Genomic DNA, 15,526 nt, shown 5'->3' with positions numbered 1-15,526 from the left:
TTATATGTTCTTCTACATCACACCGTCAGTCCCTCTTCTTTAATGTTTGTCTTTGCCTCACCTAGATTTACCATCACATGCACATCCTGCTGTTCTTCAAGTTTCCTGTTATCTCTTTTGTTTTTCTTCCTGGTCTCTTTTTAACATCACCTCTAATTTCTCTCTCTCTCTCTCTCTCTCTCTCTCCCTCTCCTCCTCTGCTCTGTCATCTCCTCTCCTCCTCTTCCTTACAAAGCCGAACACAGCCGAACACCACGGATAGTTAATAATTCTCTAATTTCCGCTCTTCACGGCGTGTAGAAGGTGTCGCAGATAACCTGATTTATCAGAAGGCTATTAGAATGTGAATCAGGGGTATTAAAGCAATGGACATTAACGTGCACATTGTTTAAACAACGCCACGGAACTAATGGGTTTCAAAATGAATTTGTCAACACCGTTCCCCGTGAATATAATTAGTCAAATGAGAACAAAGCAGCGGAGGAGTCCAGAGGAGGAGTTGAGAAGTAGTTTAGCAGGCAGATGTATGCAGACACTGCAGCAGGGAGCCATGAGGAATTTAATAGATGGAGAAATGTACACCGCGATGATGTGTGTCGAATGTTGCTGATGGAGATGAATGGGATTACCAGTGGATATGTCAAATCCTGGGAGAAAAATCACCTCCTGTTTCCCTGAGGGTTCCTCGTTCTTTGAAAAATAAACAACTTATTAGACATGCTGAATAATGCCAACTGTACATCACTGGAGTCGTGCCATTAACTTCTGTGTTGGTGCCAAAGCTTCGACTTTTCGAGCTTCAAAATGAATAATAGGTTTCAGCACATTTATCTGTGGCACTTTTATACAAAAAAAAAAGAGAAATAAATTAGTTTTCATTTGTTCGTTTATTATTGTTTTGTCAGAGTTTATGAAAAAACAACAATAACAACAGTGTCACTGTAGCCAAAGCTTCATGTACCTTATTAGTTCCATAATATTTCACAATATAAAAAAAATCAATGACCAACGTTGTCGTGTTAAGTGAGACATTGCTCTGTTAATATTAATAGGTAAGATTTAATTTATTTCCGCATAACAGAAGTGTTTAGCTGCAGTATTTGTTTAAAAAAAAACAACAACAACAAACAATTGAATTGAATAAATGTTTTTATTTATTTATTTAATGTCTATTGTGAATTTGCCTCAAGAGCTCTAAACCCACTCCAAGTGGTTGGCATTGAACACCTCTTACACGTTAAATACTTAAAAACGTGTATTGTCACACTGCATAACCTTCATGTTTCCTTTTTAAATATGTACTGACAAGAGGACTAACTTGAGCTGGAATCTTTGTACCAATGCCTACGATGAGTGGTGCCAGATCAGCGTCGGGGCTCGCGCTGCTTCACTTCCATGATCTCGTGTTCATGTAGGCGTGTGAAGCTGCTCAAGATTTTCAGCAGTTTTAAATACCAAGATATTTCAAATCATACAAACCCACTGACTGACAAGAAAACGTTTCTCAAGATCATTCTTTGGATAATAAACATTGAGAAGTAACACCAGCGATGGAGCAGCCGAAAAGCTCACACTAAAAAAAGATTTTCCCTAAATTTGCGATTTTCCGTTGAAGAAAGCTTTTCAGTTCTTTATGGACTTTTCCGACCATGCACACATAAACTTCCTTTGCCACCTCCAGCTTCGGCCGAGGGCCTGTCACAGGAGGGGAGCTGGTGGTGGGGCAGACAGGGCAGCAGGGTGTAGTGAGGAGGGGTGAATGCGTGTTGCATGAATACTAATGTCCCACTTTAGAAAACAACCCTTTCTCCATCCTCTTATCCCCTTGTGTCGCTCTGTCTCACCGTCGTTTCCCTTCAGTCTCTTGTCCACCTTTATTGTCCTTATTTCTCTTCCTACTCCAAACGCTACAAACACACGGCTGCAGCACCGAAAGGAAGTCGCGCACGGACGAGCGAAAATAAATGAATAAATACCAGAAATAGGACGGTGGCATGACCTGTGATTGGGTGACGCATCATGCATTTACAGTGCCTTGTGAAAGTATCCGGCCCCCTTGAACTTTTCAACCTTTTGCCACATTTGAGGCTTCAAACATAAAGATATAAAATTGAAATTTTTTGTCAAGAATCAACAACAAGTGGGACACAATCGTAAAGTGGAACGAAATTCATTGGATAATTTATACTTTTTTAACAAATAAAAAACTGAAAAGTGGGGCGTGCAATATTATTCGGCCCCTTTACTTTCAGTGCAGCAAACTCACTCCAGAAGTTCAGTGAGGATCTCTGAATGATCCAATGTTGTCCTAAATGACTGATGATGATAAATAGAATCCACCTGTGTGTAATCAGGTCTCTGTATAAATGCACCTGCTCTGTGATAGTCTCAGGATTCTGTTTAAAGCGCAGAGAGCATCATGAAGACCAAGGAACACACCAGGCAGGTCCGAGATACTGTTGTGGAGAAGTTTAAAGCTGGATTTGGATACAAAAAGATTTCCCAAGCTTTAAACATTGCAAGGAGCACTGTGCAAGCAATCATATTGAAATGGAAGGAGTGTCAGACCACTGCAAATCTACCAAGACCCGGCCGTCCCTCCAAACTTTCATCTCGAACAAGGAGAAGACTGATCAGAGATTCAGCCAAGAGGCCCATGATCACTCTGGATGAACTGCAGAGATCTACAGCTGAGGTGGGAGAGTCTGTCCATAGGACAACAATCACTCGTACACTGCACAAATCTGGCCTTTATGGAAGAGTGGCAAGAAGAAAGCCATTTCTCAAAGAAATCCATAAAAAGTCTCGTTTAATGTTTGCCACAAGCCACCTGGGAGACACACCAAACATGTGAAAGAAGGTGCTCTGGTCAGATGAAACCAAAATTGAACTTTTTGGCCACAATGCAAAACGATATGTTTGGCGTAAAAGCAACACAGCTCATCACCCTGAACACACCATCCCCACTGTCAAACATGGTGGCGGCAGCATCATGGTTTGGGCCTGCTTTTCTTCAGCAGGGACAGGGAAGATGGTTAAAATTGATGGGAAGATGGATGGAGCCAAATACAGGACCATTCTGGAAGAAAACCTGTTGGAGTCTGCAAAAGACCTGAGACTGGGACGGAGATTTATCTTCCAACAGGACAATGATCCTAAACATAAAGCCAAATCTACAATGGAATGGTTCACAAATAAACGTATCCAGGTGTTAGAATGGCCCAGTCAAAGTCCAGACCTGAATCCAATCGAGAATCTGTGGAAAGAGCTGAGACTGCTGTTCACAAACGCTCTCCATCCAACCTCACTGAGCTCGAGCTGTTTTGCAAGGAAGAATGGGCAAGAATTCCAGTCTCTCGATGTGCAAAACTGATAGAGACATATCCCAAGCGACTTGCAGCTGTAATTGCAGCAAAAGGTGGCGCTACAAAGTATTAACGCAAGGGGGCCGAATAATATTGCACGCCCCACTTTTCAGTTTTTTATTTATTAAAAAAGTTTAAATTATCCAATAAATTTGGTTCCACTTCACGATTGTGTCCCACTTGTTGTTGATTCTTGACAAAAAATTTCAATTTTATATCTTTATGTTTGAAGCCTCAAATGTGGCAAAAGGTTGAAAAGTTCAAGGGGGCCGGATACTTTCACAAGGCACTGTAAGTCGGTGTGGGAATCGTACTTAGAGAAAAATACTACGGTAGTTTTTCTTGCCCTTAAAAGTCTTTCTCTTTTTTTTTGCCTTCCTCCTTCCGTCTTGTCTAATCTTCATCTTCATCCTGTCCTCTCTTCCTTCCCGTGCCAGGCTTTCCATCAGCCACGCTCCCTTCCCTCTCCATCCCTCTATCTAACTTTCCACCCTCCATCACTCATCTGTCATTTCCCATGATCTTTCCCTTCTAGGTTCCTGCACCAACACACACACACACACACACACACACACACATCCTTGACAAAGCCAGCTAATTACGGGCAAGTGTCCACTTCAGCCCTCCTTAAATACTGAGCTGATTAATGAGACGTAGGTGGAGGACCAGGAAGTCTCACCCTCGGTGGGTGGTGAGACACCGCTGTCTCTCTTCATTTCTCTGTCACACACACACACACACACATACAGACACCTTCCTTTTTCTTTTTGACACTTGCAAACACAAATTATCAGCCATGTGCAGCTTCATTACAGAAATATTGATATGAGTGTTATTATGGCTTATATCATATTCTTTGTGCTCCCATGAGCTTCGCTCCTGCTACATCTTCCAGACCCTGTTGACTTTTGCTGGGGTTTTTTTTTGGTACAGTAACTCCTGCAGAGGAGATCTAAGCAGCGAAAGCCAGCTGTGGGGGCTCCAGGTGTAGCGCGGGCCTCCTCTGAAGTAATGTCGGTTCATTTTCTCAGAGGCAGCTCAGGCACGGCTCGCCGTCAGCTCAAAATGGCCTCCGACACATCTCTGTGTCTGATTTGTGTGTGCGCTTGACCCTGAGGACTGGCGTGAGCGCCGCGGGAGCAAGGAGATAGAGTGCAGCTGCTGTCGCTGAATGCTGACACACATGCAGAGCAGCGAACAAGCGTACACTCTCATACGAACACACACACGCGCACACACATACAATCACAATCTAGACTGGGTCAGCCAGGTTCAAGCCATTTGTATTCATGGAGGGTTTTGCATTGGCTCCACCACCTACAGTGTTCCATCTAACTGTGGGACGTGGCTTTTTTACTTTCACACTCAGAAGACCTTGGACTGTGTTGGAGTGTGTTTATGGCTGTATTTATGGCAGTATGGTGCTACCCGAGTGAATGCACCTGCCTGAATGTATTTTTGTAAGTACTCAAGGGTGCAGTATTTTGATGCCCCAATTGACCCCGATGACACAGCAGCTTTGTGCATTCATGTGCGCATGCTGTGCACATGTCAGTATTGAGCCCTGCGCTCGCTCGCTCTCTCTCTACGCTTCAGGGAAACATGCACAAGATCTGAGTCAGAGTCGGACTCCTAAAGGTGCAGTGTAACATTTAGCAATTTATTGGTGAAATTGCATGTTGCAGCTGAATATCCTCTCACTTCACCCTCCCCTTCGAAGTGTGTTAGAGAACCGATATAGCCTAAACTAAAAAGATGTTTGTGGATTTAAGTATCATGGCAATAGACAATTATTTCACCTAAATTCAATAGACTGGACATTTAAACACATGGTTTTGTTCTGGCTGTCAGGACCTCAGTGTATATTTTTTATAAAGGGCATTTTAATGCCAGCGTAAACCAATAATAGGACCAACAGCTTCATTTAAATAATGTTTTTTTTTTTTTAATTATGAAATGGATTTTACCTAAACACATTGAATTCTAATATTTTTTAATTTTTTTAAGTTATCTCGGTCTGAACCAATTAAGGTCTGATGAATTTTCCTCAGGTCAACACAATCACAAAAAGTGGTACACACACGCAAGTGATATCAGTAACAGAGTTGCAGCGCAGAGCCTGTAATTCGAGCCGCGCCTCTGCATCACTCGTCTGTCCTCCTCCCTGCACTATTCGCTTATTTCTTTTTTTGAAATCAATATTTATATCATAAGATTAATCAATATTGGATTTAAAGGCTGATGCTACACGTGCAGTGTCGGGGGCTCCCACACTTACATTAAAGAAACAAGAGCACGTGTGAATGCTCACTGAGATGTCTTTATTATAATTGAGTTGATACAAAGATGGACTCTTAATAACGCAGGCTCCATTACCTCCCGCAGACAAGCAATTCTTTTCAAATAACATTGAGCCGCTACACTGATGGAAGCTTAAAGAGTCTGAGATTTGGACATGAGAGGAAAAGTCGTGCTGTAGCAGAAGATGTAGGCGGTTCTCCCGATTTCACCGCTGATGAAGTTCAAGCTTTAAGAATAAACCATATGTAAAACATATTTGAAAAATGAAATGACACATTCATTTCCATATGATGACACTGTGTGGGATACACGGAAATCACAAAACCTTGCATGGTCTTGTGTTCAGTGTGTGAATCCTACTTGGCTCAGGCAAGGAGGAAAGTTGGCCACTGATCTTTTCCTCTTGTTCCCGTGAGATATTAAAAATCAATAAAAAACAACAACAACAAAACACTACTTTGTGATTGTTGATGCAATAAATCTCAGTATCAAGTGGTGCTACAGCGTTTTTTTTTTTTTACCTTTTTCTTCTATACCACAATAGAAGATACTATTTTGCAGCTATTTATTTAAAGTATACTTCAAAACAAAGTGGAAGAGTAGAGGTGCTGTTGAAGGCTTTTATGATCCAGGCTTTTTAAATAGTTTGGCAGCAGGGAAGATATTTTCTCTTAAGTTTTTGAAAGAGCCTTGGCCATCTAACCAATGGACTTGGAAAACAAGGACCCAGGTGAAGGGCTTGATAAAGGGCTGAAGGAACAAAGGAAGGGATGAAAAGTCATGTTTTGCTTCCAAATTAACTGCTGGTACCCACTTGATTTCTAGGACTTGCACATTGGAGCCTTTACTCTGAACTGTAGCTCAGCCCGTGAGATTTATCTAAAGTATTTTTTCTCACCATTTTGTCTAGAGCAGAGGTCTCAAACTCGTGGCCCGTGGGCCACATGTAGCCCTCCAGTCCATTTGATGTGGTTTTATTTTTTTTTATTTTGTAAGCAATAGATACATTTTGCATTATTCCATGTCAACACAGGCACTTCTGTGAAATGGCATTGCAACATGGAGTTTTGTGATGTAATTTTAAGCTCATGTTGCCCCACCCTTCTAGTGAATAGTTTTCCCCAAAAGTTTTTCACTTGACTGGCTCCCTATGGGGCAGACTAGATGCTCTGTGGCCCCAAGGTCATTTGTAGCTCACAATGGCAACAATTGCAGCAGGACGGGCTGAAAGCTTGCAGTAGGCAGGATATTCAGAAAAAATGTTTACATACACAGTTTATGAAGATTTTGGCTTTTTTCTTTCTGTCCTGGGCTTCTTCCACAAGAGCACCATGGACAGACACACTCACTCCATACGTTACAGAGGACTTGTCTTGAGTCAGTTTCTGAAAGTCTGCTGATATTGATGCACATTTTGTTGAGTTTGTTGTCCAACTTTCTTTCTTTAGACTCCTTTTTTATTTCCGGTGTCTTTGCAGTGTAGGAATTTGTTGCAGTCATTCTCTCAGTAGCATGACTTTCCAGATTAAGTTGTAAGGCTGTGAACTGACAGCCCAGAGGAGCAGAGGTGCAGAAGGGTCATTCTCTCTTGCAAATCATTTAACTTACATTATACTGGAGGGTTATTATGGACATATGAAGAAAAACTGCTTCTGTACATGTGAGAGGCAACGATGAGGATGAAAGTGATTGAAAGTACAGATTAATTATCTGTGAATCTTCTGTGAAATACACAACAAGCAAAAGTAAGAGTAAACGAGAAAGCGTCTGTGGGTGACGGACACGTGTGTGTCCAAAGTGGCGTCCGAGGAGATAGTAAAGCATCAGTGGTTACGTAGAGGATGAAGCAGGTTGACCTAGCATGGCATGGCATGGCACAGCGTGGCAAAGCAGTCTCCAATTAGGCTGCACTCACTCAGGGCTCCATCCTGCCTCGGCTAAACACAATCAGGCCTTAAAAGTGAAACCGACTTCAGGTTACCATGACAACGTGGAGGCACTGCCTGCATAGAACAAAAGCTTGCGGGTCCCGGTGTGTGTGTGTGTGTGTGTGTGTGTTTGTGTGATTGAAAGAGAGGGATAGAGTGATGTGTGGTAGAGCGGGCCCTGCCCTCCTGGGGCCCTCATTTATTTGTCTCTCGCTGAGACAACAGGAGTCCTGGTGTAGCAGGCAGAGATGGAGGAGGAGGAGGAGGTGGCAGTGGTGGTTGGGTTGAGGGCAGTGGGAGGAGAGTGAGGGGGCAAATGAAAGAGTGGATAAAAAAAAAAGATGCAAGGGGGTGAGAGAAGTGGAAATGGAAAAAGTGGCAGAATAAGTGAAATTAAAATTTGGGGACTTGACATGATTCTTGAGTCCGTTCACTTTCCCATCAGTCATGTGTTAATAACTCAAACTCAGAGGCTTTATCTTGACAAAACTTTGACTTGAAAACCTCACTCCTTTACTTTTTTGGCAAACCAATTACACCTATTAGTATGGCACTCACAAGTCAAAAACGTAATGACCTGTCTCCCACACTCAAAGTTCAAATGACATGAAACAGCAGTGCCACCTTTGCCATGGTAAGAAAAGGAAACAGTGAGAAGTACTTAGGCATGTCTGAATGCTTTTATGGCATCAAACCATTAGAAATAAGAAAATGATCCGCACATGATCTTTTAGCACCGTTTTTGGCACATAAACTTGTGCGGGGGGCATTCATTGATTTTTTTCCTCTGCTCTTTTCTTCTGGATACAACCACAATCAGACTTACCATTCTGGATGACACACTCCCACACATTTCTGAGCATGATTTATCTGCCATCACATGGGTTGTGGACTTCAGTGCTTGTTAACCTAAGAGAAAACTGTTCTGTTGAAGCAGCTCTCGTCGACTAATGACTCCCCATAACAGTTTATCCTCTACAGCAGTGACTGTAGACAATGGTACATGGACAGGAAAAAATCTTCAGATGATATCGTTCATCAGCTCCGTGGCAATCACTCATCACTGAGCCTGTGAGCTTAATGCCGAGGTCAGACCACACATTTTTAGAACTATTACAGCCTCATCTGAGAGACGGACGAGATGCAGATGCAGAAAGTCTGGTTCTAACCCTCCGGTTGTTTTCGGTGTACTGAAACATTAGAATCAGTTCATTATAAAAGATTAGTCCCTGCATGACCAGACCCCAGACTCCGTCTGACACAGTCACTGAACTGAAATATGTCTGAACAGGTTGGGATTCGGCATTGCTGTCGCTAAACACACACGACTCCTCTGTTAAATATTGAGATTCTAGAAATGTCCTTGCTAAATGTCGGAGATTAACGCATGTTTCAGGATTTGTAAGTCTTTGTAACTGATCTACAGTGTGGCATTCTTCGGTTTGATTCTCGTGTCGGACGTCGCGCTCATGACTCTTCAACAAACTAGTGACGAGCAAAGCAGTTTTTTTTTCCCATGCTATGACATGCGGGGGGTACCTATGAAGAAGGTACTATAGTAATGGAAAAAAAAAACTGAGTCGAGCCGAGACGAGCCAGGCTAGAACTGTATAATGGAAAGGCGCCATTAGATTCCATTGTTTGTTTAAAGTGTACTTTCCCCTACGGTCCAGTCTTTCAGTCCAGTCGGCCGTCTCAGCCACGATGACTCGTCAGCTCGGGTACCGCCGTGGATTCTGTCCTTCCTGTGTGTCAGGTCACTGTGATCACCTAATAGGACAGAGTGACCATAGTAACAGTAAAGATTGTTTAGTCTGACCTTGGCTTGAATTATTGAAATAACCCTGCTTTGATTAAATTGTAATTAATTTTTGTATTTTTTGTCTTTCAGGATTAGATTACACAAACAAAGACCTGAAGAGAAACTTTGTAAGTAATGTTAGACCTCATATTTTTTGAACAACAACACCAAACTGTGTTAAAGCTCTACAATAGCATCACACCTGTCATCTCAGGGATGCATATAATTTCATTTATTTTTATTTTTTTGTCCTTTCACAAAATGATATTATATACATAGTCATCAGTGATATTTGGTACAAACTATAGTGGATATTCACAAGAGGAAAAACATGGCATTGACCCTCACTTAAACTGGTCCAATTCTCCTTTACTGTAAAACCTTACACAATAGGTTTCATACAATAGCCAGGCTGTTTTATTCTGCAGGGCTGCTGTGACAGTGACACTGGCTCGTCATAAAGCATATGTGGGGTAGCAGTGTTGTTTGCTTCTGCCTTGTCATTTATAATCCTATAGGCTGTTTAAAGTCAACTTGTACTTTGTCAGAGCAGATTGTCTGGCATGGATAAGCCTGGCTGGGAAGAAAGGGGGGAAGAGAGAGAGAGAGAGAGATGTAAAATTACTCATGTTTAGTTTGCTGCCAAGACAGCCTCACCCTGCTTTACCCATATACACTCACAAACAAGTAATTAAACATGTTCCCTTTTATGATGCACACACATTAGTTACATGCACACAGAGACGGGGCATCTCTTCAGTGACAGTGATTGCCATCTCTCACAAGAAATATGCTGACAGACTACTGTAAATTAAGTGGCACTATCAAGAGGCTTTTTTTATTTTTATTTTTTTATGTGCCCGTTGTGCCTGACACAGCAATTTATTTGTTTTCTGTCTGACTTACCGACAGGAGGCCCTCGCCAGTTTAGATCTCTGTGCATCTTACGGGTTTGCAGACGATCCCATGCCCATCAAGGATGAGGAGAACAGGTAATTACTGTTGTCCTTTTGTGTCTCTGATAGCAGACGAATCAATTTCACCCAGAATTTCTTTTTGCCTATCATTATCAAAAACACTGTGTAAGGATTACTTAGAGAGAAAGAAGCATTTCATCCTTATTTTAAAATGTCAGTAAACCATGAATGCAATCCTCACATGTCTCACATGTCATATGCATAACATACAGTAGGTAAACTGAGCAGCCACTGTTATTCTTAAATAAGTTAAAATGTACGATTGTGCAGTTTTATATCATAATAAAGAGAAAATGGATTTTCATTATTATCCTGGTCTTTTCAAAAATGACAAAAGTGATATACTGTGCCTCTGCATTTATTAAATTCTAGGTCTCTACTGTATTAAACATGCATTGGTTTTAAATATTTCACAAGGGAACCAAAATGCTGGAGTGCCTGTACTTTGAAACGCATACAGAAAGTGTATTTGTGACATATTCAACAGACGTAAATATAGAAACTTTGGTCAAAGATAATCACTGTTTATTTCGTTGTAATCATACATAAAACAAAAATGCGCAAGAAGTCTAAATTGACCATCGATGAAAATAAATACTTTAATGAACTTTTTTTCCCGTGAAAGCTGCAACAACAGAAAACCTTTTAGTCGATTTAAAAGTTAAATGGGTTTTTATGACGCTTTTATAAGGTATCTTTATGTTTTCAGTGTGTGCGTGTGCGTTGTTTTTCACTCGACTTTTGTGTTTCTCTTGTACCTTGTGTTTGTCTGCATCAGTCTAAAATTGGGAATGCACTGTGTGAAATTGTCTGTCCCGGCTTAATTCGGGGGGCATGCTTAGGTCAGCACAAAATAAAGAAATCTCACATGTGTCTCAGTATGTGGCTTACATCTTATTCCCGCTCTATTTCAGTCATGGCACACGGTGTGCAGGGGAAGTTGCCATGGAGGCCAACAACTCCTACTGCGGTGTGGGCATTGCCTTCAATGCCAGGATTGGAGGTGAGGAGAACAACGTCGCCTTATAGAGACAGTAGGAGGCAGTGTATTGTGGGTGTAGTGCATCAGCCAGAACTATGATACGATATGGAATGGATTTATGATAACAGTGCAGTAAATGATCATGTTTTAGCAGAGAATAATAGAATCTGTTCTCCTATGATGGCTGCTGTTGAGCTCTGATGACTCTATCGCTAATATTCTTAGTAGTAAATTTTAGTTTTAGCCATTTTTTTGGTTGTAACTTTGGTGAAGGATTAATTAATGCTCAAGAGAAATCAAATATTTTTTATAGGTAACACTATAAAAATCATTATACAGTATGGTCATGATAGCATTGCTGAAAGAACTCAACTACGACTTAAGGCATGGAATATATATATATATATATCCCTCAGATGAACTCTGACACTTGACCTCTGCTCGGTGATCTTTCACCCTTCACCTCCCCTCATTTGTCAAAGCCTGATGAGAGCCTCTTGTAGAAAAAGAAAAGAAATGAAAAAGAGAGGGAAAGAAACGGTTTGTGAAGCAAGACCATGAATCTCTTTCCACAGTTAGTCTTAATTTCACCTTGCTGAGTCTATTTTATCTGGACTCATAAACAGAGTCTGGCACAGACTAGATGAAAGGGCAAGACCCGAATGAAAGATGCATGTTGAACTGCTGGGTGCTGTAGAGACCTGTGCTCGCTGTCTTGACAGTGAGAGATGCCTGAGCTGAGTTCTTATCCATGCGCCTGCTTTTCTGTGCGCTTATGTTTTGAAGTAGCCTTGTTAGATTTGATCTTTGAATGCATATATAAGCAAAATGGGATGAATCAGTAGAGGGAAGGCAAATAAAGCCTAGCGAATCAGCGCGATGCACTGCAAGCAGCTTATTTAATACAGTTAAAACAAGAGCAGGGTGTTGGAACTATGCATGCACATCTGTCATTAGCTGCCCTCTGTTTCTGCTGGGATTATTTGAACAAAGCCTCAGCCGGTCTTTTTCACCCACACAGATGCCTTTCATCAGTTTTTTTCCATCAGGATCAGACAATCTGTAGCATCACTGCAGTGTCACTGCTCAGTTGTGCTGATTCCAGACATGCACTGAAATCCCAAAATCGTTTTGGCGATTGTCCAGAGTGTGCCGAAGCTGCTCTGGACGTTCTCTGGAGATTCTTCTGCCAGCTCCTTAGTCTAATCTCTGGATAATGACTGAGTGCGCTAATGTGAAAACGCAGCAGGAGAAACCCTGAATACTTTGAATGGACGAGTGTCCCGCCTCCGACATGCTGAGGCCGTGAATCCTCACTTCGATCCTTCAAAGATTATATGGGGAATACCTGATCCCAATTTTTTGCAAAATTATCCAGAGGTTATGTTTGAAAAGGGATTTGGTATTATTTTGTTTTTGTACACATCCTCCTCAAAATACAACAGGCGTATTGCTCTACAATATGTCTACATATGATTTTTATTTATTGAGTACTGGAGTACATAGGCAGATTTAAGGTACTCTACACAAATATCTCAAAACAACACAGCAACTGAAATAATAAGAAATCATTGCAATGGAAAAACATTGCAATCTGTAGCAAATTAAAATGAGTGTAGAAGAAAATTTAGTGCAGTAAAAAAAAGTATTAAACTCCTAAAAACATACAAGAAATCATTAAATAAATAAACTAGAAGAAGAAAAAAGGAAAAACATAGGGGAAGAATAGAAATAGAGTGATTTAATACTATATTAAAAAAAGATTGTTAGAACAGTATAGGTGAAAACATTTTTCATCGAGATTAAAAAACCTACAATGAATGAATGTTTCTAAGTTCCATCATTAGATGTTCAAGGATTAAAAATGTAGTTATTGTAAAAACATTTCTTGATGAGTTGTGAGTAAATGAAAAATGACCAACTGTTGTCTGTGGTCATCCCCACGCTGCAACACATTTCCTCACAATCTTATATTTGGAACGCAAACCTCCCTCTGAACCCTGACCTCTGTGACCTTTTCCGTCCGTCCAGGTATCCATCTGTTGAACGGCTCTGTCACGGATGCCATGGAGGCCACCGCTCTGACCTTCAACATCCACTTCATCGACATCTATGTCTGCAGTTGGGGCCCGCGGGACGATGGGGCCGAGGTGGATGGGCCGCACAGCCTGACAGAGCAAGCCCTCCGGCTAGGAACTCACAAGGCACGGCTTTCATCTCTAAGTTCACACTCGTGTGTCTGTCAGAGACACAGCAGACACATGCTGTCGGCACAGCTCACACTGGAACAACATTGGATTATCTTTCCACATTTAGATGCTAATTCCCTTTTTTAAACCGTATCATGTAAATGTCCATGCCTAGTTATCCAGGAGTCAGGAACTAAGCTCTCTTTCTTTACTGTTTCCTGTTTCTAATGAATATGAAGAACATTATGTTTACAAATGATGATGATGACAATGACAGGGTAAACAAACAAAAGCACCGCATGCTGAATGTGGATTGATGAGGAGACCGAGTCTGTGCTCTGCCAGGTCAAAGAATTGAATATAAAGTCAAACTTTAGCCTGACATTATTCTAACAAACTGAAAGGACACATTTCATTTAGCAAATTGATTTCCTGCTAGTTTCTGTATTCTGGGACAAGGGCAGTAGTCTTATTAAACAGTGTAGAGTGAGAGAGTAGAGGGAGGGTAGAGAAGTACATATTTCCAGTTATGAATGAGAGTGAATTTGGATGAGAGAGAATTTAGTGTCGCTGTCTGTAGAAGTGATAAGATTATATCATGGGTCACCAAACTATAATGCGAGTAATTATCATTAAATGTTGAGTCCATGTGCAGAGTAGTTGTACTGTCGGACAGGCAGGAAAAGGTTTATTACACTGTGATAAAGTTTTCAAACCTATTTCTGTTATAGTAAAGAAAATACATAAACTTAAAAAACAAAATGTATTGTAAAATATCAATAGCCTGGTGTCTCCAGTTAAAGTGGAGCCATGGTTTCTGAGTTCTTATAAATAATGTTTTAAGCTCAGCGCTCTCTGAAAACAGCTTCATTTTCTTGTCCTCTTACTTTAGGAGTTTGGGTCTAATTTGCTAACTGTGCACTAACAAGTGTCTTTGGCTTTTCATGTTAAAGTTCATGCTTTTGAGCCGAGAACATGGTGATAAGATACTCTTGCATCTGTAAGTACAGATTTCAGGACACACAATAATAGTAATAATAGTTCCACATTATGTCAATACTATTTCATTGTTATTATATATTACATGGATCAACAACAGTAGGTGTGTGTGTGTGTGTGTAATGCTCTGCTCTGGATCCAATTTGTACTTTTTTTTTTCATCTTTTTTTTTCCGTTATTATGTTTGTGTTTCAGGGTCGAGGTGGGAAGGGCAGCCTCTTTGTGTGGGCGGCAGGTAACGGTGGAATGCAACAGGATCATTGCGGTGCAGACGGTTACGTTAACTCCATCCACACCATCGCCATCGGCGCTGTCACTCACACAGGGAAGCCCGCCTACTACGGCGAGCCCTGCCCCGGGGTTGCGGCTGTCACTCTAACTGGGGCGAATGTGGGAGGCTCACTGCCTTTGGTTAGTGTGTACTGGCTAATGAATCACAACAGAGTTGATCATTAATGAGCACAAATCTACTCTGTACATTGTGTGTGTGTGTGTGTGTGTGTGTGTGTGTGTGTGCCAACAACCCTGCTCTTTGACTGTTGTGAGCTGTTAGAAGCCTGTTAAAGAGCAGTTACCTGTGTGTTATTTCTATATTACACACACACTCACGTACACACTCACAGAGCCAAACGAGTGTTAATTGGAGGTAAAGCATGGCTGTAGTGGCTGAGATAGTTAGAGGAAGAAGTCGAGGTGTTGATGGGGGATGTAACAGTGAAAAGCCAGGAAGAAACTGCGGCTCCTGGGCAACAGAAAGGCCAATTTTATCAGTGTGATCTTACCACAGTCTGCAGAGATGTCTGCCCTTTTCCACCGCCACACAACAGGAAGTTTTCAAACATAACACAACATGTTTTTTTTTTTCAATTATCTTAAGTTGTGTTGACATGTTCTAATGATAGTAAGAAAAGCTGCTAAAAGAGTAACTGCTACACTGTTAGGACTCGTCTGAGTTCTTCTGAAGCCCATTTCTAACCTGTTTCC

General features: G+C 41.3%; 1 protein-coding gene across 1 annotated transcript in view; it reads left to right on the top strand.

Annotated features, from left to right (window-relative positions):
- LOC131471314 (endoprotease bli-like) overlaps nt 1-15,526 on the top strand; it is a 146,857-nt gene that overhangs the window by 76,620 nt on the left and 54,711 nt on the right. Inside the window, exons 7-11 of the mRNA XM_058647813.1 lie at nt 9,486-9,523; nt 10,308-10,387; nt 11,287-11,375; nt 13,386-13,558; nt 14,738-14,953. Of these exons, the coding sequence (XP_058503796.1) occupies nt 9,486-9,523; nt 10,308-10,387; nt 11,287-11,375; nt 13,386-13,558; nt 14,738-14,953 (596 nt within the window). The remainder of the gene's footprint in view (nt 1-9,485; nt 9,524-10,307; nt 10,388-11,286; nt 11,376-13,385; nt 13,559-14,737; nt 14,954-15,526) is intronic.

This window comes from Solea solea, chromosome 13 (genome assembly GCF_958295425.1).
Source record: "Solea solea chromosome 13, fSolSol10.1, whole genome shotgun sequence".
Lineage (NCBI taxonomy): Eukaryota > Metazoa > Chordata > Actinopteri > Pleuronectiformes > Soleidae > Solea > Solea solea.
This window is presented reverse-complemented; position numbering and strand designations above follow the sequence as displayed.